Source organism: Lithobates pipiens, unplaced genomic scaffold, assembly GCF_037356315.1.
Source record: "Lithobates pipiens isolate NorthernLeopardFrog02 unplaced genomic scaffold, aLitPip1_a1.2 Scaffold_8, whole genome shotgun sequence".
NCBI classification, from domain to species: Eukaryota; Metazoa; Chordata; class Amphibia; order Anura; family Ranidae; genus Lithobates; species Lithobates pipiens.
In genome coordinates this window covers 156800108-156822577 of record NW_027507903.1, presented here as the reverse complement: position 1 = coordinate 156822577, position 22470 = coordinate 156800108, and the positions used below count along the sequence as shown (strand labels likewise).

The 22470-nt window shown below is 41.5% G+C and overlaps 1 protein-coding gene across 2 annotated transcripts in view; it reads right to left on the bottom strand.

Moving 5' to 3' along the window:
* CDC123 (cell division cycle 123) overlaps nt 1-22470 on the bottom strand; it is a 108578-nt gene that overhangs the window by 35846 nt on the left and 50262 nt on the right. For both annotated transcript variants that reach the window (XM_077472987.1, XM_077472986.1), the window contains exon 7: nt 3732-3780. In XM_077472987.1, the coding sequence (XP_077329113.1) occupies nt 3732-3780 (49 nt within the window). The remainder of the gene's footprint in view (nt 1-3731; nt 3781-22470) is intronic.

Genomic DNA, 22470 nt, shown 5'->3' with positions numbered 1-22470 from the left:
GCAAAAATCTTACACACATTTTGCACTGTTGTATTCTTAGTTGTATTCAACAAAATGTGAACGATCTGTCTTATGATAATCGGAACGTGTGTATGGGGCATTACCTGTTCTCAGGGCATGCCAGTCTGGTCACGCGATTGGCTCCCACTGGCTGCTTGAGAAAGGAGAGGGACAGCCAACAACTAATGTCTCGTAGTAAGCCTATAGGTGGTGCCACCATCCAGGCATTCCGTCTGTTATTGGCACGAGATCACATGACCAGACAGGAGCGCACTGAGAATAGGGAAGACTAGGCATGTTCCTCTTAAAGGGTTGTTAGAATAAGAGCAGGAAGAAAAGTGGGAACAGTTTTAGGCTTATGCTGGCCATACACTATATGAAAAAAAAAAATCGGTTATTTAGACAGCTCGTTCATTTTTCAGCCAGTTAATGGGCACAGAATCAATAATCGTTGGGACGTTTTTGAGCCGAAAAAACCAAGGACATGTTTGGAAATTTTCAGATGAATGAATGATGAATTCAAAAGGTTAATATGTTTCCTGTCCAAACTGTCTGCACTAGGTATATGTAAAAAAAAAAAAAAATAATAAATAAATAAATTTATGTCCACTAAACGATTTATCGATCATTACATGATGCCACTATCGTTTGCTCTCGCGGGCGAATGTTTGTTTTTTGGAAAATGGGTTTGGCCGGTTTTTTGTATAGTGTATGGCCAGCATTAGTTAGTTAGATCTACTGTAGCACTGAATTCCACTTCCACTAATGAATTAGTTACTAAACCCGGAAAAGTTAAAAAAATCGGACTGTATGTGCAGTAGGGCATGCTTGTTATACTCACTGTGGAACCTAAAAGGTTAATCCTATGCATTGTGTAAAAAGGCTGTTTGATCTGGTCTTTCTCTGGTTCCCCCCTTCTTCTACAGTCCCCAATCCATCTGCTGATGGAACAGAGCCTTGGGGGCAAGCTGCACATGCTCAGCTTGGTGTGTATTGCTAGATAGTTTATTTTTTCTTGGGAGGCATGTGATCCGCACAGGGCCAATCAGCACTGTCCAGACAGAGAGTCAGGGGTCCTGCACCCTCATAGGGCAAATAGGGGATAATGAAAACTCCTCCTACAAGCTTTAATCAGACATTGATGGACGTAACAAGACCTTGCTAATTGTTGATGAGAAAAAGCTATATAGCAAATTTACAGTATGTTTAATAAAATTGCATTTCCATGTTCTGTGTACTTTGGGAAACCAGATATAGTGAATGCAGGGTCCTGGGTTTAGTGACACAAAGTTTATAATCTAAATGTGTATCATTTTGTTTTGCACACCGCAATAGCTTGGATGCAATTTTAACAGCAGTAGTAATCAATTGCCATTTTATTTAGTTTTATTAAATAAAAGCAGGGATGCTATAAAGAAATCAAATGAATATATATATAAAAGGAAACTCCAGGAAAAAAAACTTCTATGACCTGCTAATGCAATCCAGTGTGAAATACAGCTATAATAAAGTATATTGGTTTATTCAACAAAAACTAAAGATGTAAGCGTTCAGTATGTGAGTTGAAGAATTTATAAAAAGGAGCCGATCTAAGGTCGAGTATGTTTCTTCCTCTAGTTTATCTTGCCATCAAGCTTCTTTCAATCTGTATGTAGCATACATGCTAAATGTGGAGAACGGTTACAATCTTGTTTGACTCATTTTCCAGTAGAAAACCAAGCCTGTTTCACCATGCTCCGTCATCACTGTAGCGTCAAACTGAGATAACTTTTTATATGATAACATTCTGGGGGATTTCCTGCCCTGGGAAGTTTGCAGATTTTCATATAAATCTCACAAACAAAGACTTTCTTGAAGTCAATAAAGCAAATGGGAATTTCTGGTAGCAATCTGCTTTTTCAATATACAAGAGCATATTACAAAAAAAGTCTCTAGTTGCCAGGCCTTTCAATAACCTGAATATACACTGGGCAATTTTCTATTTCTCCAATTCTATTCTCTAATTTTCTTGTACAATCACTTATATTACCTTACTGGTGTGCACCAATAAGAAAACTGTACAATAGTTTCTTATATTGTCGGAACCCATTCCTTAGGTATAAGCACTCTATGCAAACTCAACTCCGGTCATTTGGCAATTTTCCTGTTTACCTAATTTGTTAGAAAGTACCTTAACTGGTTTCAATATGTAGAAGATTCAATTCCAGTAGCATTCTTGCTAGACAGTTATATTAGGGCTTATCTTCTGTTCAGGTTCTGCTACAGTGTTGATCCTGGTCTTTTCTGCCTGTCCTCTGGGTTGTTTTTTTGTTTTTTTCAACACACCCATTTTTTCATCCATTTAATTATTTCATCGGTGTTGCGGTCCTTCCGTTTCTCCACCATTAACATTTAGAATTTCAAAACAACTTCATTTCAAAAGGCAAAGTTATCGAAGGCACATTTGTTTAGCACAGTGGCTTTTTTTTTTCTTCTTCATACATTTTAAGTGAGCCGCTGAGGTGGTTAGTATTTCTAACCTAGAGTATTCAGATTTGCAGACTTTAAGGCTGTCATCTTGATTTGCCAAAAGTATTGAGATTTTCTTATGCTCTCCAGATTTTATAGCCTACGGTCAGTTTTAGTGACAAAGTGCAGCTGGTGTCTTCTACATAAATCTCATAAAATTAGAATATCATCATGAAGTTTGATTCCCCGCTGACAGCTAAATGTAATTTTTATTTTTTAAACGCCGGGAAATCCCTGCTTTTTAGAGTGAACAGGTAGGGGTTAAATGTACCCCATACCCAATCACATGGGGGCCCCCAGTTTCCGATAAGCCCCCCGCCAACCACCAGCCAGGGTAATTGGGAAGAGGCCCTTGTCCTCATCAACATGGGGTCAAGTTACTGCTTTGGGGTGGGGGGGTGTACATTCAGCTGTAAATGAGGAGCCCCCGCTGACAGCTGATGACTCATCCGTTAAGGACGCGGAGGCAGGCTTCCTGGCCCCCTCCTTAGCAACCAGCTATATACAGCGATTTAAATGGAAAAAGAAAAACCCCAAAATATTAAAAATTGCATCACAAACACAACACTTGGCACTGGCCGCAAAACGCATAGATATGAACGTGTACCATAGGAAACCATCTTAAATGGACTGTAGTGCAGATTCTGCAAAATGCACTAAAAAAATTAAAAGGTGTGAACCTAGGAGAACATATTCACATTGAAGAGGTTGCTGGTTACACACAAAAACAGCAAAAGCATTTTGATACCCAATTTCTAACTGCAGTTCCATGATGCCAAGGTGTATTACTTTTCATTCCTTTTTTAAAGCCAGCATTCCAGTCCATTCTGATATCACTAACAATCATTCCTGCAACATCTATCAATTTCAGCTTGGATATGGTCATACTGGTGGTCAGTTTCATTCAGATCAGACAGGGGAGTACAAACTTGAATTACAGCCAAGTTGATATACAATCTACCAATAATTTTTCAATGCCAATAATGAAAAGCCTCCTTTACTGTTTACAAGGAATGGTTTTATGTTTTTGACCATTTTTAAAGTCTATAAGTCTACTTTCTTTACTGTATTTATAGAACCTCGATGAATTCTTATCATTGCGATTGTGGTTCAAGAACAAACAGAAAATAAATACAAAATACACTATGCTCTTCAAACTGAAGAAGATGCAAATACACAAATTCTTTCTGGTTAAAAGATTATCCAAATAAAGTTTTGCTTACCTCATACTTTACATTGGGGTCAGGGGAATCATCTGTACAATGAATAAACCTGTAGATCAGAAAAATGAAAGCTTGTCAATACAATACCTATTAGGACACTGCTGTTTGCAAGAAACATCTATGGTGCTTAACAGTGGTTACCAACCTCAAACCTACACGGGTCATGTTTTCTAGATTTCCTTCACCATGTAGAAGTGCTTTAAACCAATGCCAATACCTTGGTATTTATATATAGCTTTTTTTTTATCTTAAAGCAGAGTTCCACCCAAAAGGTGGAGCTTCCGCTTTAAGCACTCCTCATCCACGGACATGCCACATTTGGCATGTAATTTTTTTTTTTGTTGGGGGAGAGTGGGTACTTAGTTTAGAGTGGGACTTCCTGTCCCACTTCCTTCTTCCTACTCTTGGCTGCCTAGGCGACTGACTCGTCCTCTCCCCCTAGGCGGACCCTCCCTGCCAGTAATCTTCTGGGACACGTGACAGGTCCCAGAAGATTGCCTGGCCACTGGCAGAGTGCAGTGTGCGCCCGGGCGTGAAGCCAAAAGCTGTCATGGCCAGGTGCCCACAGTGGCCATGACGGCGCCGGGAGAGAGGAGGGGGGAGAGGAGTGAGGCTCCGGGCAACCGCATCACTGGGCAGTGGGACAGGTGAGTGTCTGTTTATTTAAAGTCAACCGCTACAATTTTTGTAGCTGCTGACTTTTAATAAACTAAAAAAAATGTACGGAAAGCCGCTTTAAGGAAAAGTCCCAAAACATGACTTATTGGGAGTACTTAAGGACTGCGGTTGTAAAACACTGTTTGAGAATTAAGTATGATATATACAAAGGGCTTTTTAAAACGTGTTGTAGCACCTGATGGTGACCAGAGTGACAATGATGACATCTTTGAGACAGAACTTTGTGAACCTCCAACAGAGTATGGATGGAAATTACAATAACAGGATTTTTGATTTTGATCAAACAAAATCTTTTTCTAGGAGGTTATAAAACGGGCGCAGCGTCAGAAGAAAATCTGAAATGTATGACTCATACTGCCACCTACAGAAACATTGTTAGCCCTTCAGGATAACCCACCCACTGCCATCATGCTTCTGTTACACACACGCACTTCTAACAGAAAAGGCTTTTTACGCCAAATCAAAAATCTTGTTGTCTTGTTTTCCAAGATTTTTGAGGGAGCCATGTCACAAGACTATCTAGGACCTGGTGGTCAGCTAAGGTCCCAGGGTTTCGGTCCTGAAGAGCTAGCTAGTTGTCTACTTAAGAGAGAGTGCCCACCGTAAAAGAAAAGAGAAAAAACGGGAGAGCCCTTTAGTGTAGTAAGTTGATTCAAAAAGGCTATTCTGCTTAAATGTGGTTCAGCAATCAACTGTTCCATTTGTGGGCACTCATGGGGGGGTGGTATCATGAAACCTTGCAAGTGCACTTATGGAGAAAACCTGTCTCCATGCAGGATGAAAGTGGTCACTGACGATGGCATGGGGATCCTGATCTTGTGTCCTCTGTGGGGTTCTCAGGCAGGTGTGTGTAATGGGCGAGTTCAAGAGGAGACTGCGAAAAAGTCCTTCTTGAATAATGCAGAAAAGGGAACCACACCAAATGAGCCAAAAAGACTCTGGGTGGATGCCCCTCCCCACCAAACTCCAAAGCAGTTAGTGGATCATGGGCTGGAAAGGCCTGCAAGACCACTTGCAGACAAGCTAGGGAAGACTCATAGGAGCGGCCGAAATCAACCATGAGATAAGGATTCAGGCTGTCAAGCTTAAGGTCCAAGAGGAGGAACCCCCTCAAAGCCCCCATAAAGCCGTTTGTGGTTCATGAATTGAAAAGGTCCGTAGCCTGAACTGGTTTCAGTCAAGCAAGGGACGACTGAGGAGTGGGTGGACTCAAGCATTGGACAAAGATCCAGACTGTCAGCATCAGGTCCAAGAGGTGGAACGCTGCAAGTCCCCCGGAAGCTGTAAGTGATTTTTGAGCTGGAAAGGCTTGCAGGACCGCTGCCCTTGCATTAATGATCCGCAATGTTATGGAAAAGTCAGATACTCCAAAGAATACACACGACTCAGCTGCAGGAAAGGTTATGTAACTTTCTGTGATTAAGTCAACGTAGGAAGGAGCAAGGAGGGCAGACCCTGGGACCTTAACAATGAGCCAAACGGGATTCCTCACTGGCCACATACAGGAGACACAGAAGAATGGTATGCATGTGCACACATTCCTGTTATGTACCAGTTGTACCACGTACTTGTGTTAAAATCTATCCTGTATCCTCTTTGTATTGCTCGCTTTGAGTGAAATACCTGGTGATCCTGCCAGTCCCCCTGTCTTCCTATTCCAAACTGACCACACTAGGCATAGAAGCACATCCATCTAAGCATGGTCAGTTTTCTGGCCGTGCTGGGATAACAGCCTGCCTGTTCCATAATGGCCATGATTTGTGCTGATATACCCCCCTGCACTGCCATTCACTAGGAACCTCATATTATTTCTCTCCCCCGGCTCTCTAAGCCCCTAATGCACTTATTAATTCCCTTATTTAAAAAAAAAAATAAATAAATAAAAAATAAATAAAGGGGGGGGGGGGTGTGTGTGTGTGTGTGTGTGTGTGTGTATATATATATACATACATACATCATAATACATATATAATACACATTTAATTTCTATTTTTAAAGCGGTTCTCCACCCTAAAGTGGAAGTTCCGCTAATCTGATCCCTCCGGTGCCACAATCTTTACCTTTCAGGGGGGAGGGGGGTGCAAGGTATCTGCACCCACTTCCGGGACAGACCGCCGCAGATGCCCCGCCCCCCACCCCCCCGTTATGTTCTGGGAAACACACAGTTCCCAGGACACAGCAGGGACCAGAAGAGACGCGCAGCGCGACTCGCGCATGCGCAGTAGGGAACCGGGCAGTGAACCCGCAAAGCTTCTGCTTTTTTTAGGTGCAGAACCGCTTTAAACTGAATGGGTTGTTTTACATGGTAAGGATTCACATTATACTTTAATCCTTGCACTGCATGGGGCTTTTTAGGGGATTTTTACTTTCCTTATAGGCTTTATAGCAGAATCACGATTGAAAAAATGTCTTGATAAAAAGTAATTTTATTGATTTTCTTGTCAAATTTGTTTATTGAATTTCAACAATAAGTATACATAAGTACATATCGTGGCAGCAAAAGAAAAGATCACAATATGGCAATAATACTGAGTTGTAGTTCCAACTAAAAGTAGTTTAACTAAAACAATTTTAGTATGGATCTAATTACTCAAAAGATTGTGTCATATATAGTATAAGAGAGAATAAAACCAACTTGCACCAGGTTAATATAAGATGTCCTCAGATATAAAAAAAAAAAAAAAAAAAAAAAAAAAAAAAAAAGTCTTTATTATTAAGAGACTAGTTTTTAAATAAAACAAAATATATATATTTATATATATATTATAGAATCTAATCTTATACTACATATTGGAACTATGTACAATTGGTATAATGATAATCAAGGAAATAAAAGTTCTGCTAGTAAATAAAGAAAATAGATAGGGAAGAAAGAAATGAGAGGTAGTAGGGGTCCCTGGGGTAGTACAGGTAATAAACACATACCATGAATGCAGAGAATGGAAATTATGGATTTTCTTTGAGAAGAAAGGACATTTATTTTACTAATACATAAACTAGAAAAACTCAATCACCATATGGGGGGGGGGTCTCGGGAGTGTTATACTGGCTAACAGTTTTTAATTGTTTTAGTTACTAGTGTCCGATTCTCCTGTAGGTGGCAGTATAACCTGTGTCTCTCACAATTCCTTCTGACCTTGTGTCCCATAATGAAGGATTAAAAGTGGGTGTCAGCAACCTGTTGATCGCGATCTACCACTAGATCGCAGACAGCTGACCCGCTATCCCAAAGCATCAGAGTGCAAGGCAGAGAGACTACTTGTAAAGATGGAGCTGTAGTAGGGAGCAAGAGCCGCATATGCTGATGCCTCCTCTGTAGTGTTTGCTTCTGTCCCATGTGGAGAGATACAGTTTACCCACCCTGTGGGTGCAGTGTACATGCAGCTTTCCTGTGATTAGTCATTGACTTCAATTACATCCTGTGGGTTTGGTGCACTTTCTGAATGCAGGAGTTTTGGCTTGCTTTCAGATAGTGCATCACACCTGCAGGATATAATAGAAGTCTATGGCAAAGCGCAGCAAACCCAGAAAAGTTGCAGATGCACTGAGAAACACATCAGTGAGAAAGCACTAGGGGGTTCAGAACAGTAAGGATTCATTTACATTTGCAGCTTGGGGGTGGTAAAACTCCATAGTTAAGATGTGTCTTTATCACCCACACCACAACTGCACCCTCTTTGGCTGCAGTGGCCAGGGGGTGTACACGCGCTACAGCAGAAGTTATATGCCCGGTCATGGTTGATGGTTTAGCACCTGCCAAGCATGACCCATTCAAGTGAATGAGGCCGCCCTGCAAGTGCCCTGTAACCTTATGCAGTACAGCAAACAAGGGGTTAAAGCAGGCATCATTGTGTTGCTTTCTCCCCATCTGCTCTAATCCCTTAGACCCCGCAGAAGCATGCAGTTGTAGGGCAGTTGCAGAGTGGCCCCATTTACTTGAAAGGGATGTGATTGGCAGGTGGTAGCATCCTTAAAAAGCAACAGAGGTCTTAATTCCTGCTGGAGCACGTCTCTGGCATGCCTCAGCAGCTAAAGGAGGTAGGAATTGGGGGCGATAAAACTGCGACCCAACCACAGGGTTTTACCTCCCCCACCCCCACTTTACATGTGAACAACCCCTAAGGGTTCCGCTGCCAAATGCAACTAAGGGCTCATTCACAAGTGCAGCAGACACTGCTGCTCCTCTGAAAAGTGGCCCAAGTGTGTTTGAAAGGCCACAAGGAGGTGATAAGTTGCCTCCTCACCACCTGATTTAAACCCATGATTGCCGTTCAATGCACGCGATTCCGACACAGTAGTACGTTTCAAGCAAGTGTGAGGAGAAGACACTGTGCCCGGTGATCTTTGACTTTTCCCACGTTGTTCAGGTAGATCTCCAGCTCTTTAAGTTTGCCCACCCCTGGATTAAAGTACAACTTAAAAGGCAAAACTTTCTTTTTTTTTTTGGACAGAGTGGAGGTGGATTAGAACACCGGTTAAGTTTGTGTTGCTGTCTGTGCCCTTGTTAGGGAGATTCACCCTCTCCATTGGCCCTGTATACCATTATCATTGAAAGTAAAAGAAAATTGCAAATTTCGGGTTGTCCCCAAAAGAGAACTAGAAGGGGAAATCTTCCAGTGGAGTCTCCAAGGGATTCCTTTACCGTGCAGGGATTTCTTCTCGCGTCCTGTTTGGCTCTATCAAAAATGAAAAAGTTTTGTCTACAGTTCTCCTTGAAGAATTAATTTAGTTGTTATTCTTGATCATATACTTGGCTTGATATGTGCAAGCGGTTGTAAAGGCTTGTTTAAAAAAAAAAAAAAAAAAAAACATGTTATATTTACCCCCTCTGTGCAAGGGCAAGGGTTTTGCACAGAGTGGGCCCGATCCTCTGCTGGGGTCACTCCTGGCTCCTGCTTGAGTGCCCCAATGGAGAAGCGCTTTCCCTGGGGGGCACTCGTGCGGGTATGCTCCAGTGTCCTGCTGTTGCGTCCATTGACACAGGCAGCAGGACCCGACCCCGTGTCATTGGACTTGATTGATAGCAGCACAACCATTGGCTCTGGCTACTATCAATCTATTCAATCAGGACCTGAGACACTGGCTGGAGCTGGTGTGCTTGTTCCCGTTGCTGGAAGGACCAGGTTCAGGTAAGTAAAAGGGGGGCTCTGGGAGGCAGCTGCAACACAGGAGGTTTGCATTATGCATTATGGTGAAAAACCCTACGAGTTTACAACCCCTTTAACCAGTTTGGCTGGCGACAGTACAAAAAAAAAAGTAATTTGACAGCTAGTGTCCCTGATCACTGCCACACCAGTTATAAGTCGACGATGTACTGCACTAGCGATAGTACGTATTTAAAAATTTATAATTGTGAAAAAAAATTTTTTTTTTTAATTTCATCTTTTTCCAAAAAATTACAACTTGCCATGCCTCTTACTATATACCTTGGACTGTCTACCCCCAAATGGGGTCATTTGGAGGATTTTTGTACTGACCTGACATCTTCAGGCCTCAAGAAATGAGATCGTCAGTACATCGGGATTGATTAATTTTCATATCTATACTGTGTGTGTGTATATATATATATATATATATATATATATATATATATATATATATATATATATATATATACACACACACACACACATACACACACACACACACACACACACACACCATAGTTTGGGGACTCTATAACTTTCCTACAGACTAAATATGCACCGATTTAGGTTATTTTCACCAAAGAGCTGTAGCGGAATACATTTTATCTAAAATTTGTGAAGAATGATTTTTTTTTATTGTTTGCAAAATGTTATAAAAGGAAGAAAAGCGCATTTTCTTTTCAACATTTTCAGTCCTTTTTCATTTATTTAGCAAAAATAAAAAACCCAGCGGGGATTAAATACCACCAAAAGAAAGCTCTAGTTGTGTGAACAAAATGAAATGCTAAAAGCTGAAAATTGGCCTGGGCAGGAAGGGGTAAAAGTGCCCAGTAGACAAGTGGTTAAACTGTTTTCTATAATTTTAGTGACTAAAAAAAAATAAAAAATAAGAGAATATACATATTTTCCCCAACAGCTACACAAACTGGTAAATGAAACACTGAAGATAGATGTACATAATTACAAGCAGGATGACAAATGGCTTTAATATAACAGACTCCTTCAATAACCTTGGGTATACAGTTCAATGTACTGCACACAAACAGTGCACATTTCAGGATCATCTCCTATGAACAGAGGGTCAGCTAACAGAAGAACGGATGATATGTGAAACAGAAAAAATCTGAAACACATATCCAAAGTGTTCTCTGCTGTGACCTAGCACACAAATCAAAATGGTTTTCTGCTGCGATACAAAAGACTGTCTTGGGGTGATAACTTGCCTGGCTACTCTCCAGAATTTACCCTGCAGCTGTCTAAAGCTGAACTCCAACCAAACCGCAAAAAACATCCGCATGAGAATTTTTTTTTACATGCTAAATACATTGTAAATCTAAGCAGTCGGTTTTGTGATTCCTGGCATCCCTGAAAAGGAAAAAACAAAAAAAAAAACCCATCAACCTCCACTTTGGTAGCAGGGCCACTTGGTCAAGAACTTTGGACAAAAAGACCCCCAGCCTGCTAAAAAGACAATAAAAGAGCAGCAGCACGGTGATAAGGACACCTCTCTGCTCACCTTGCTTTCCCATTGTTAGCACATTAACTGTTAACACATCTGCACTGCAGGAGAGACTTCAAGGACTCTTTCACACAGGCTTCCCGCTCAGCCGCCTGCGCTTTGCTCAGCGGGGGATCGAGCCGTTAATCTCCACTGAGCAGGCGGATTACAGGTCTGTCGCCACTCACTGTGCTGAGATGGAACTGTCAGAGTCCCGTTCTCTATGGGGAGAGCAGATGAAAAAGGACCGCCTGTCCATTTTTATCTGATCCCATCCGACCTGCCAGGATGGAAAATAGGTTCTCCATCTGTCTGGATTTCACGGACAGGATCGTATATTGGCAGATGTCAGCGGACATGTCACTGTAGACATCCCCTGCTCCATAGGAGGCGCATGCAGCGTCCGTTGAGGTCCGCCTGAAAAACTGACAGGCGGACCTGATCGGAAAGCCCGTGTGAAAGGGGCCTTACCTCTTGTTCTGGCCCCCTTTTCCCCAGGTGAAGAGCTGATGTGCAGAAGAGAACTTCAGCTATTTACACTTAATGCATTTAAAAATACATTTATCCAAAGTCACTACAACTCAGCCTGAATAAATATGTATGGCAAGGGAAAAAAACCCGGAGCGCCCATAATATTTTAACCAAACGTAGAACCACTGGCGGCTCCACAATGACAAATATATTAGACTACTCTTACACCTCAATATTAGCACAACTAAAGGACTGGTTTAGACCATCCCCATCTACGCTATGGGGAGATATAGAACGAGAAACAGTACCATGCAATAACCTACGTCTATGGCAATACAGTAGATGCCCTAGATCCCTCTCACTACTCACCCACTATCAAAGCCTCAGCACAGGCCTGGTGGACACTTACGACATCCACTTGGAATGATACCCCCTTATCAGAGTTAAAACACCCAATCGCTATTCTGAAATACCCCATTCCAGATATCCGCTTAAATAACTGTCTCAAAGAAACAGAAAGAACACAACAAACTATTCAACAAAGGAACCTTTAAATCCTTTGATCGGCTAGTCCTGGAATACAATATACCCCCTACAGATGTCTATTAGTACCTGCAAATGCACAACTGTATCAGACAACTCTCAGATCAAATCCATCATACCAATACAACAAAAAAAAAAAAAAAAAAAAAAAGAGAAATTCGCCCTGGGACTTCCTGGATATAACTTGGAGGTTTAGCACTACATGGATTCATTTGCAGCTTTTGCTTTCACTGAACACTCATGCTTCTGGATGCCTCTTATTGGAATCTACCACCGATGCAATTATACACCTATCTCACTCAGGTATACTCATTAGTTTTCCTCAAGTGCTCATCTGTAGCTTGTCTTTGACCACTTTGACTTGGCCCCATATTTGCACTTAATTTATTTTTCAATGCTTTTTGCTCACTTTCTTTACTTCCACTCATGCCATTCTCTGGTGGTTCTCCACCACATTTCCCTATAGTCCTTTGTCCATGCCATTAATGGCTCTAGTCTTATATATTATATATAGAATTGTCCATGTTATTACTCTTATATTCTACCTACTACTTCAGATTATCTGATATACCCCTTTTATGTTTACAGTTAATACTTACCATGGACATAGTGAGACCAATAGGGATACACATTTCCCATCCATGCAATGCTTTCCCTCCAGTCTGCCCTGTGTGGGGGGTTTCTTCTGGCTCTGCCTCCTCAGCTCCCTGGTGATACATTTGCTGCCACTGTCTGAAGGCTTCACATTTGTTGGCTCGGCTATGTGTAGTGGTGAGTATGGGGCCTCCATTTATTAGGCCCCTCTTAACCTCTTCCTTTAAAATACCAAGTATTTACCATATACCAAATTATATCCTTTCACCTTAAGTACAATTCATACACATCTACCCCTGAAGAGCGAGCTGGGACTCACGAAACATGTCGGGTACACCTGATGTCTGTATGTTATGCGACTGTTCATATACAATTGTGCTACTACTACTACTCGTATTCAACCCAGTTTTATGTACCTTGTACCAAGTGGCTTTCTTTGATGACAATATGTTTGTAATATTTTTACTGAATAAAAACATATACTGTACTTACTCTTGTTACTTTTATTGGCTTAGTGGTGCTCACCTCATCTAAAGTCCCAGGGCGAATTTCTCTTTTTTTGTTGCATATTATAGGGATGGAGGTGCGTTACCGGTGACACCAGACCTTATCTTGTTTACCATACCAATACAGGCGAAAGACTACCTACACCTGAACTCACATAGAAAGAAAAGTATATCACTGTTCTATTCCACACTTGGGGGTAAAAGCCGCATTCACAAAACTTTCCCCTATGATCAAATGGGAAAGAGATTTACAATGTCAATTTATACAGCCACCTCATGCACCGCTCTATGGGAACTAACCCAAAAATGGTACTTAACCCCTTCTGTTTTAGCCCACTATAAAGAGAATGCCTCCCACCCTGCTGGAAGAACTGTGGCCAAAACAGGAGCACATCTACACATAATGTGCGAATGTCCCTATACAAAATTTCTGGAAAGAGGTCTTTTCGATCATCAACACTGTAAGAACCCAAGTACACCCATCCCCAGGCTTAGCCATTCTTAATGTGAAAAGTGACTAAGTACCCCCAGCTGGGAGGAAAGTAGTAATGCATACTTCTAGAAGCCAGACTCTAAAAAACACCCTCACCACCAAAAGTGCTTGAGGTTAACATGATCCAAACATACTGCACATATGAACTCTTATTGACAACTGATAAGGAGAACTATTAAAGAGAAAGGGCACCATGGCTAGCGTGGACCAAATGGTATGAAAGCTACACTAGTTGACTCCTTCATTAAATGGGAAACAGGATGGAACAAGTTAGTTTAGTTAACTTAGTTTATTGTTTTGGTATACAATATAATGCTACACTATTTACCTATAGATGTGATAGTAAGACATGTACATTACTTATGTAGGTAACTTAGCCTATGTACTTGACTTTGTTTCCTCTTTCTAAAGTCAGTAAACTAAGTAAAATAAATACACATTAATTCAAAGGCTGGCTGAATTGCCTCACACCCTATGACACAGTTTGTTACCCGATGGGGTGTCTAGGTGGGGTGGGCAATACCCTTAGCACTCATACTGCATCCACTGTTCAAGCTCAACTATGACTCTTGTTTTGTCATTGATCTCATAAGTAACCCTCAATTATATTATTTTGTATCAATCGATGCCCAAATTTTCCACTTCTTAATAAGTGATTGAACAGTACTGACTGGCATATTTAAGGCTTTGGATATTTTTGTAAATGCCTTTCCATGTTTATAAGGTTTCATTACCTTGTTACACAAGTCCTTTGATAGTTCTTTTCTGTTCCCCATGGCTCAGTATCTAGCCTGCTCGGTGCATCCACATGAGAACTAACAAATTTATTGACCATTTACACAACCATCAAATTTATTGACCATTTACACAACCGTCAAATTAAAAAATCCACAGATATGGGAAATTAATCTTTAATTCTCATTTTAACCTGCGTCACCTTGTGTGTCTGTACCAAGGCCAAACATTCCAAGATAAGTAAACTTTTCATCTGGGCCATTTGTGTGATTTCTGTTATCATTAGGTTTTAAAAAGGAGCCAAATAACTATCTGATAATACATTTCCTCATATGACTGCTGTCCTTAAATAAAAGACAGTGTTTATGGCATGATAAATCAGTTTCACCATCAATGCAAACATTTTGCGATTTCTGCCAGGGTATGCAAACTTTTGAGCACAGCAACCCTATCTAAAATAACAACAACAAAAAAACTGGTTCTATTGCAGCCCAAAACAGGTTTCGCTTTTAAATGAGAGAGTGACTTTTTGCAGATGATCGGATGGTGAAAGGTCCATTTTTCATCTGAAACACTCATCCAGTGTTTTGTGAATGTTGAATAACGAACAAGCTTATCTTTATACCAGGAACAAAAAACAGTGGGAAAGTGGAGAAGTTCCCATGGTATGCAACAAGGGTTCAGTGCTTAAATGCAACACACTGGTACGCTGGCCATAGAAGAGAAAGTATTTCCTTGAAAAATGATACATAAGTATATGTCCTTCCAGCAACATTTGCCAATACTACATGTGCAGCATTTTTACCCTTTCATTTGGCACATAACATAGGATCAGGCCCGATATCAGAATGATTCCTAAATAAATACCTCTTTCTCTCCAGCAGATCAGAAACTGCCCGATAATCACAAGCAATGACTCCAGTGCATATCTCAAGCAGATTTTTCAGTTATTAGAACTTTTTAGAAGGGAGAGCTCAGGAATATATTTGATGGTGTTTGTGTGTAGCCATCCTTTAACCACTTGACCACTGGGCACTTAAACACCCTTAATAACCAGACCAATTTTCAGCTTTCGGTTCTCTCACATTTTGAATGACAATTACTGCAACACTGGACCTATATGAAATTTTTGTCCTTTTTTTCACACAAATGGAGCTTTCTTTTGGTGGTATTTAATCACCGCTGGGTTTTTTATTTTTTGTGCTATAAAAGAAAAAAATACAGAAAATTCTGTAAAAAAATGAATTTTTCTTTATTTCTGTTCTAAAATTTAGCAGATTAGTAATTTTTTTCTTAATAAATTTTGGCCAAAATTTATACTACTACATAGCTTTGGTAAAAAGAAGTACAAAATGGTGGATATTATTTGGTCTTTGTGAAAGTTATAGAGTCCACAAGCTATGGTGCCAATATCTGAAAATTGATCACACCTGAAGTACTGACGGCCTATTTGAATTCTTGAGACCCTAACATGCCAGAAAAGTACAAATACCCCCCAAATGACCCCTTTTTGGAAAGAAGACATTCCAAGGTATTTAGTAAGAGGCATGATGTGTTTTTTGAAGTTGTCATTTTTTCCCACAATTCTTTGCAAAATCAAGATTTTTTTTACTTTTTTTTTTTTTTAACAAAATTGTCATATTATCAGGTTTATTTCTCACACAGCATATGCATACCACAAATTACACCCCAAAACACATTCTGCTATTACTCCCGAGTATGGCGATACCACATGTGTGAGACTTTTACACAGTGTGGCCACATACAGAGGCCCAACATGCAGGGAGCGCCATCAGGCGTTCTGGAGCACCCAGGAAAATTCTGACATTTCTCTCCTACATGTAAAAATCATCATTTATTTGCTAGAAAATTACATAGAATCCCAAAACATTATATATGTTTTTTTTTAGCAAAGACCCTGGAGAATACAATGGTGGTCATTGCAACTTTTTATCTCGCACGGTATTTGCGCAGCAATTTTTCGAATGCTTTTTTTTTTGAAAAAAAACTGTTTTGTGCTTAAAAAAAACAAAAAAAAAAACAAACAGTAAAGTTAGCTAAATTTTTGCATAATGTGAAAGATGAAGTTACACCGAGTAAATAGATACCCAACACGTCACTCTTCAAAATTGTACAGGCTCGTGGAATGGCGCCAAACGTCGCTACTTAAAAATCCCCATAGGTGACGATTTAAATATTTTTTACTGGTTATATGTTTTGAGTTAGAGGAGGTCTAGGGCTAGAATTATTGCTCTCGCTCCAACGTTCGCAGCAATACCTCACATGTGTGGTTTGAACACTGTTTTCATATGTGGGCGGGACTTACGTATGCGTTCACTTCTGCATGCGAGCACATGGGGACAGGGGCGCTTTAAAAAAAAAAAAAAAAAATTTATTGTTCATTTTACTTTATTTATTTTAGTTTGACATTTTTTTCCCCAAAAATAAATTTTTTGATCACATTTATTCCTATTACAAGGAATGTAAACATCCCTTGTAATAGGAATATGGCATGACAGGTCCTCTTTACAGTGAGATATGGGGTCAATAAGACCCCGCATCTCACCTCTAAGCTGAAAATAAAAAAAAAATAAAAATAAAAAAAAGATTCTGGATTTGATCGTATTGGCGAGTCGGTAGAAGCACCGGAGGGAGGCGGGAGGGGGGGGTGTCTATGGCTGGGTATTGCAGGGTATCACCGACTATGGCTGGGTATCTCAGAGTATGGCGTTGCAGAGTATTGCGTTGCAGAGCATTGCAGGATATTGGCGGGTGTTGCAGAGCATTGCAGGGTATTGGCGGGTGTTGCAGAGCATTGCAGTGTTGCAGGGTATTGGCGGGTGTTGCAGAGCATTGGCGGGTATTGCAGAGCGTTGCAGGGTATTGCAGAGTAATGCAGAGTAATGCAGAGTAATGGCAGGGTATTGCAGAGTATTGGCAGGGTATCGAGGGGTTAATTTTCGGTGAGCAGCGATGTGGGCACAGCAGATGCAGCCCACATCGCTGCTGACACCGATCTCTTCCCCCTCCGCTGTTCCGATCGGTACAGAGAGGTGGAGGGAGGAATAGTCATTTGACGGAGCGATCACGTGGTAAACGGCCGCTATGAGAGGCCGTTTACCGTGATCCGTGATGTGCCGGGTCCTGTGGACCCGGCGGTCACGGATGCTCTCGAGTGCGTGCCCCAGGGGGCGCGCGAGAGCGGGATTCTGGGAGGACGTCATATGACGGCCTCCCAGAGTTAAGAAACCGCCCTGTAGCCGTCATTCGGCTATAGGGCGGTTGTTAAGTGGTTAAAGAAGATACATAAAAAATTTGGGCTGGGACCAAAGTTCCTGCGCTGGCTGAGTCTGCTGTATCGATCCCCGAGAGCACGGATTAGGGTGAACAATTCCCTCACGGAAGCTTTTCTCCTCCAGAGGGGCACCCGCCAGGGCTGCCCGCTGTCTCCTAGTCTATTTGCTTTGGCTTTTGAGCCGCTGGCGGCGTTGGTTAGAAAGTCTGAACGAATTGTTGGACTTAGGGTAGGCCCTCTGGAGGAGAAAATCTCTTTGTATGCGGACGATGCCCTGCTGTATCTGCAGGATGCGGAGTCCTCGTTACAAGCTGTCCTGGAGTTATTCGACGAGTTTGGCAGATTCTCGGGGATATGCATAAATTGGACCAAATCAGTGCTCTTTCCGGTGGATGCGCGGGCTAAGAATGCTGCAACTCAGCTAGCGCTGAGATGGGTTGAGGAGTTCACTTGTCTGGGTATTAAAGTAACGAGGGACCCCCAATCATTTCAACAATTAAACCTCCGCCCCATAGTTCTGCAGATGAAGGACCACTGCTCCAAGTGGTCTACTCTCCCCTTAAACTTACTGGGACGCATTAGTATCATTAAAATGATCTACTTGCCTAAATTTCTCTACATCTTCCGGAACTGCCCGGTGCGTTTGCCCCGGGCTCTTTTCAGAGGGCTGGAAGCTTGCCTTGGAAGCTTTTTATGGAGGGGTTCTGCCCCTCGGTTAGCTAGGGCTACATTGCAGCCGCCGACCAGTGGGGGAGGGCTGGCAATGCCCAACCTGTTGGTATATTACTGGGCAGCCATGTTGGCAATGGTACGGTGGTGTGAACGATCCAGGGCGAATGCGGCAGTCTGTTTGGAAGCTGCCATAATAGGTTCTCTTATGGAACTGAGCAACCTGGTATATCGTGGGTGCTCACCTCGCCCTGAACTGCCGAGCCCCACCAAAGTCACGGTGAAGATCTGGGAGGTGGCTAAGAAGCGTTTCATGGCCCCTAATAGATGGTCCCCATGCTGCCCTTTGTGGGGAAACCCGGTACTTCCCCACTTTAGGACTATTCCGGACCCACGGTTGTGGGCCAGGTAGGGTATTAAGACCTTGGGAGATATGGTTTCCAATGGGACCCTTGTCCCTTTCCGGGAGTTAACGGGGATGCGTGGTATGCCTAGGGGAATGCTCTTCAGGTACTGGCAACTGCGGCATGCCTTTCGAGCGCAGTTCCGGGAACCGCTGGTTCTGGGGGTGGATGACTTGGAGGGCCTGCTAGATCAGGAGTCAGTAGTGAAACCCCTCTCTGCGCTGTACTCGGTGTTGATCAGCAGGGAGTCCCCAAAAATGGAAGCGCTGTGGGACTAGTGGAAAGGGGATATCCCAACACTGGATAGAGAAGCCTGGGAAGACTGCTTCGAGACAAGTATCAGGGTTCCGATATCCTCTAAGGATAGGTTAATACAGACAAAGTGTTTACATAGAATGCCCTTCACGCATCAGAGACTGCACAGAATTTATCCGAATAGATACCCCAAATTGCCCTAGACGTCGATCCCCTGAGGGTTCGTTTTTGCATATGTTTTGGGAGTGTCCATGCATATCACAGTATTGGTCTGCGGTTATGGAATGCATTAATGAGCTCTGCTAGCTATTCATGATGACAAACAGAGGCCCAGATACACCAAATTACTGATTTCATTGCTGCTTGTCTATGCCAAGAAACAAATACTCCCCAAAATTCCAATATATATATTTTATTAATTTTATACACGCTTTATAAAGTGCCAATAGTTTATGCAGCGCTTTACAATGCAGAGGGGGGACAGCACAATTACAGTACAGTTCAATACAGAAGGGACAGGAGGGCCCTGATCATAGAGCTAACATTTTAAAGAGAGGAGGAGGTGGTGGTACAAAAGGTAATAGATGCAGGAAATGATTTGATGGGGGTGGCTCGGAGACAGTTAGGTGGGTGTGGGATAGTCTTCCTTGAATAAGTGAGTTTTCAGGGATCTCCTAAAGGTGGACAGGTTAGGGGCTGATCGTATATACCGGGGCAGGGAGTTCCAGAGGATGGGAGAGGCCCTGAAGGCGAGCATGAGATGAGGCAAAAAGGGAGCTAGACAACAGGAGGTCCTGGGAGGAGCGGAGGGAACGATTTGGGCGATATCTGCGGATGAAGTTGGTGATGTAGCTTGGAGCGATGTTGTGGATGGCCTTGTATGTTGTGGTTAGCGTTTCGAATTTTATACAGAGAGGTAGGGGAAGCCAGTGAAGGGATTGGCAGAGAGGGGCAGCAGTCACGGATCGGTTAGTGAGGTGTATTAAGGGTAGGCCATTAAGTAGAGAGATGCAGTAGTCAAGGAGGGAAATAATCAAGGAGTGAATAAGTTGCTTTGTGGTGTCAGTCAGGAAAGGTCAAATTCTGGAGATGTAATAATAATATAAAACAAATATATATATATATATATATATATATATATATATATATATATATATATATATATATATATATATATATATATATATATATATTATATTCTCCATATCCAAATTGGGCCCAATTAGCCAATTTTCCCTCCCCGGTGTGTCATGTGGCTCATTAGTGTTACAAGGACTCAGGTGTGAATAGGGAGCAGGTGTGTTAAATTTGGTATTATCGCTCTCACACTGGAAGTTCAACATGGCACCTCATGGCAAAGAACTCTTCGAGGATCTGAAAAAAAGAATTGTGCTCTACATGAAGATGGCCTAGGGCTATAGGAAGATTGTCAAGACCCTGAAACTGAGCTGCATCATGGTGGCCAAGACCATACAGCGGTTTAAAAGGACAGGTTCCACTCAGAACAGGCCTCGCCATGGTTGACCAAAGAAGTTGAGTGCACGTACTCAATGTCATATCCAGAGGTTGTCTTTGGGAAATAGATGTACAAGTGCTGCCAGCATTGCTGCAGAGGTTCAAGGGGTGGGGGGGGGGGGGGGGGGGTCAGCCTGTCAGTGCTCAGACCATACACTGCACGAAATTAGTCTGCATGGCTGTCGTCCCAGAAGTAAGCCTCTTCTAAAGATCGTGCACAAAAAAGCCCACAGTTTACTGAAAACAAGCAGACTAAGGAAAATGTATGTACAGTGTTGCATGACTGAACAATTGTCAAGGTAAGGCAGTGCCGAATATCACAAAATGGCCTGGTCATGAAGGGGGGTAAATCTTCCAGAGGTCAAGTGGTTAAAAACCTCTCGTTCAGAGAGAGAGAAAAAAAAAAAAAACATTCCTCTCTGGGCTATGTACAGTGCAGGGATTTCAACAAATTTTGTTGCAGGAGTCTTACCCTTTTTTTTTTTATTCTGAAGGAATAGCTGTTTGTTTTTGTGTGTCTGCTTGCCAAGTAAATTTGAATGGGAGTGGTTTTATAATTATTAGTCAGCAGCTGCACCTGCAGCACTCGAATGAGGAAAGTGACAGTGTCTGCATCGCTTTATATGTAATTTCCGTTTAGTAGTATCTCACCAAAAAAACAATGTCGCAGTGGATACCCAAAATCTGACTTGTGTGTTAGTGCAGACTTCTGGGTAAATCAGTAAGCCAATCACAACAGCAAAAATTGAAATTTCTGGGGGGTGTTATGTACACCATCTGTGTACAGAACTCCTTCAGGCTGCTATATTGCATTAAGGGCTTCAACTAACAATTAATTTTCATAATCGATTAGTTGGCAGATTATTGTTTTGATTAATCCGTTAATAACCTTAAAAAAAAAAAAAAAAGTTAGTTAATATGTAAAGTTTTAAAAAAAGGGAATTTATTCTTAAATATCTCTATGCAGTGGTAAATATATATAACCAACTATATGGTTAGGGGGCAAAATATCTACTCCACTCTAAGAATAACAGACAGAAGAGATATACTGTATATACTATTAAAGGACATACTGTGCATATTATTATTAGAGATATACTGTATATACACTATTAAAAAGGGGTGAATCTGGTAAATATCATCAGACTCAGAGATCATATTTTTCTGTTTAAACAATGTCTTCCTTCGTTCGTTTGATTTTCTAATCGTTAGTGGGGTCAAATTGACATTCATTTTCAACCAGTGATGGGAAAATTTGGAAATAGAAAACTTCTTGGTCAAAGGAATTTTCAGATATTGTATGTGGTTTTCATTCAGAAATGACATTCATTTTAAATACAGAATGTTAAAAACAAGTGATAATTTCAAGCAACATTCTTTCATTCAGTGAATGTACAAAGATTTTTTCGTCTGAATATTCTCGTCTGAAAATTGATCTGTGTGGCCAACATAAGGCTCGGTATACACCTATGCAGTTTGCTTTTGATCCGTTTCTGCAGTGCTTTATGCTGTGCATTTGGTTTTTGCGCACGTGATTTTGCTGCGATTTGTGTTTTTGCTTTTTTTTTGGCCAATTTGCTGTTGGGCAGATTAAAAAAACACAAACACAAATTGCTGCAAAAACGCATTACATGCTTGAAGTATATTGAACCAAAAAAGCACTGTTTTGCGTTAAAAAAAGTGGGACCCTTTCCAAATACAAGTATAGATGTGAACGTGTCCCATAGGAAACCATGCAAATGAACTGTAGTGCGTTTCTGCAAAAAGCACAAAAAAACATAGATGTGAACCAGGTCTAAGACCTTTATTATTATTATTAGACAGGATTTATATAGTGCCAACAGTTTGCACAGCTCTTTACAACACCAGGGGAAGACAGTACAATTCAATACAGGAGGAATCAGAGGGCCCTGCTCGTTAGAGCTTACAATCTAGA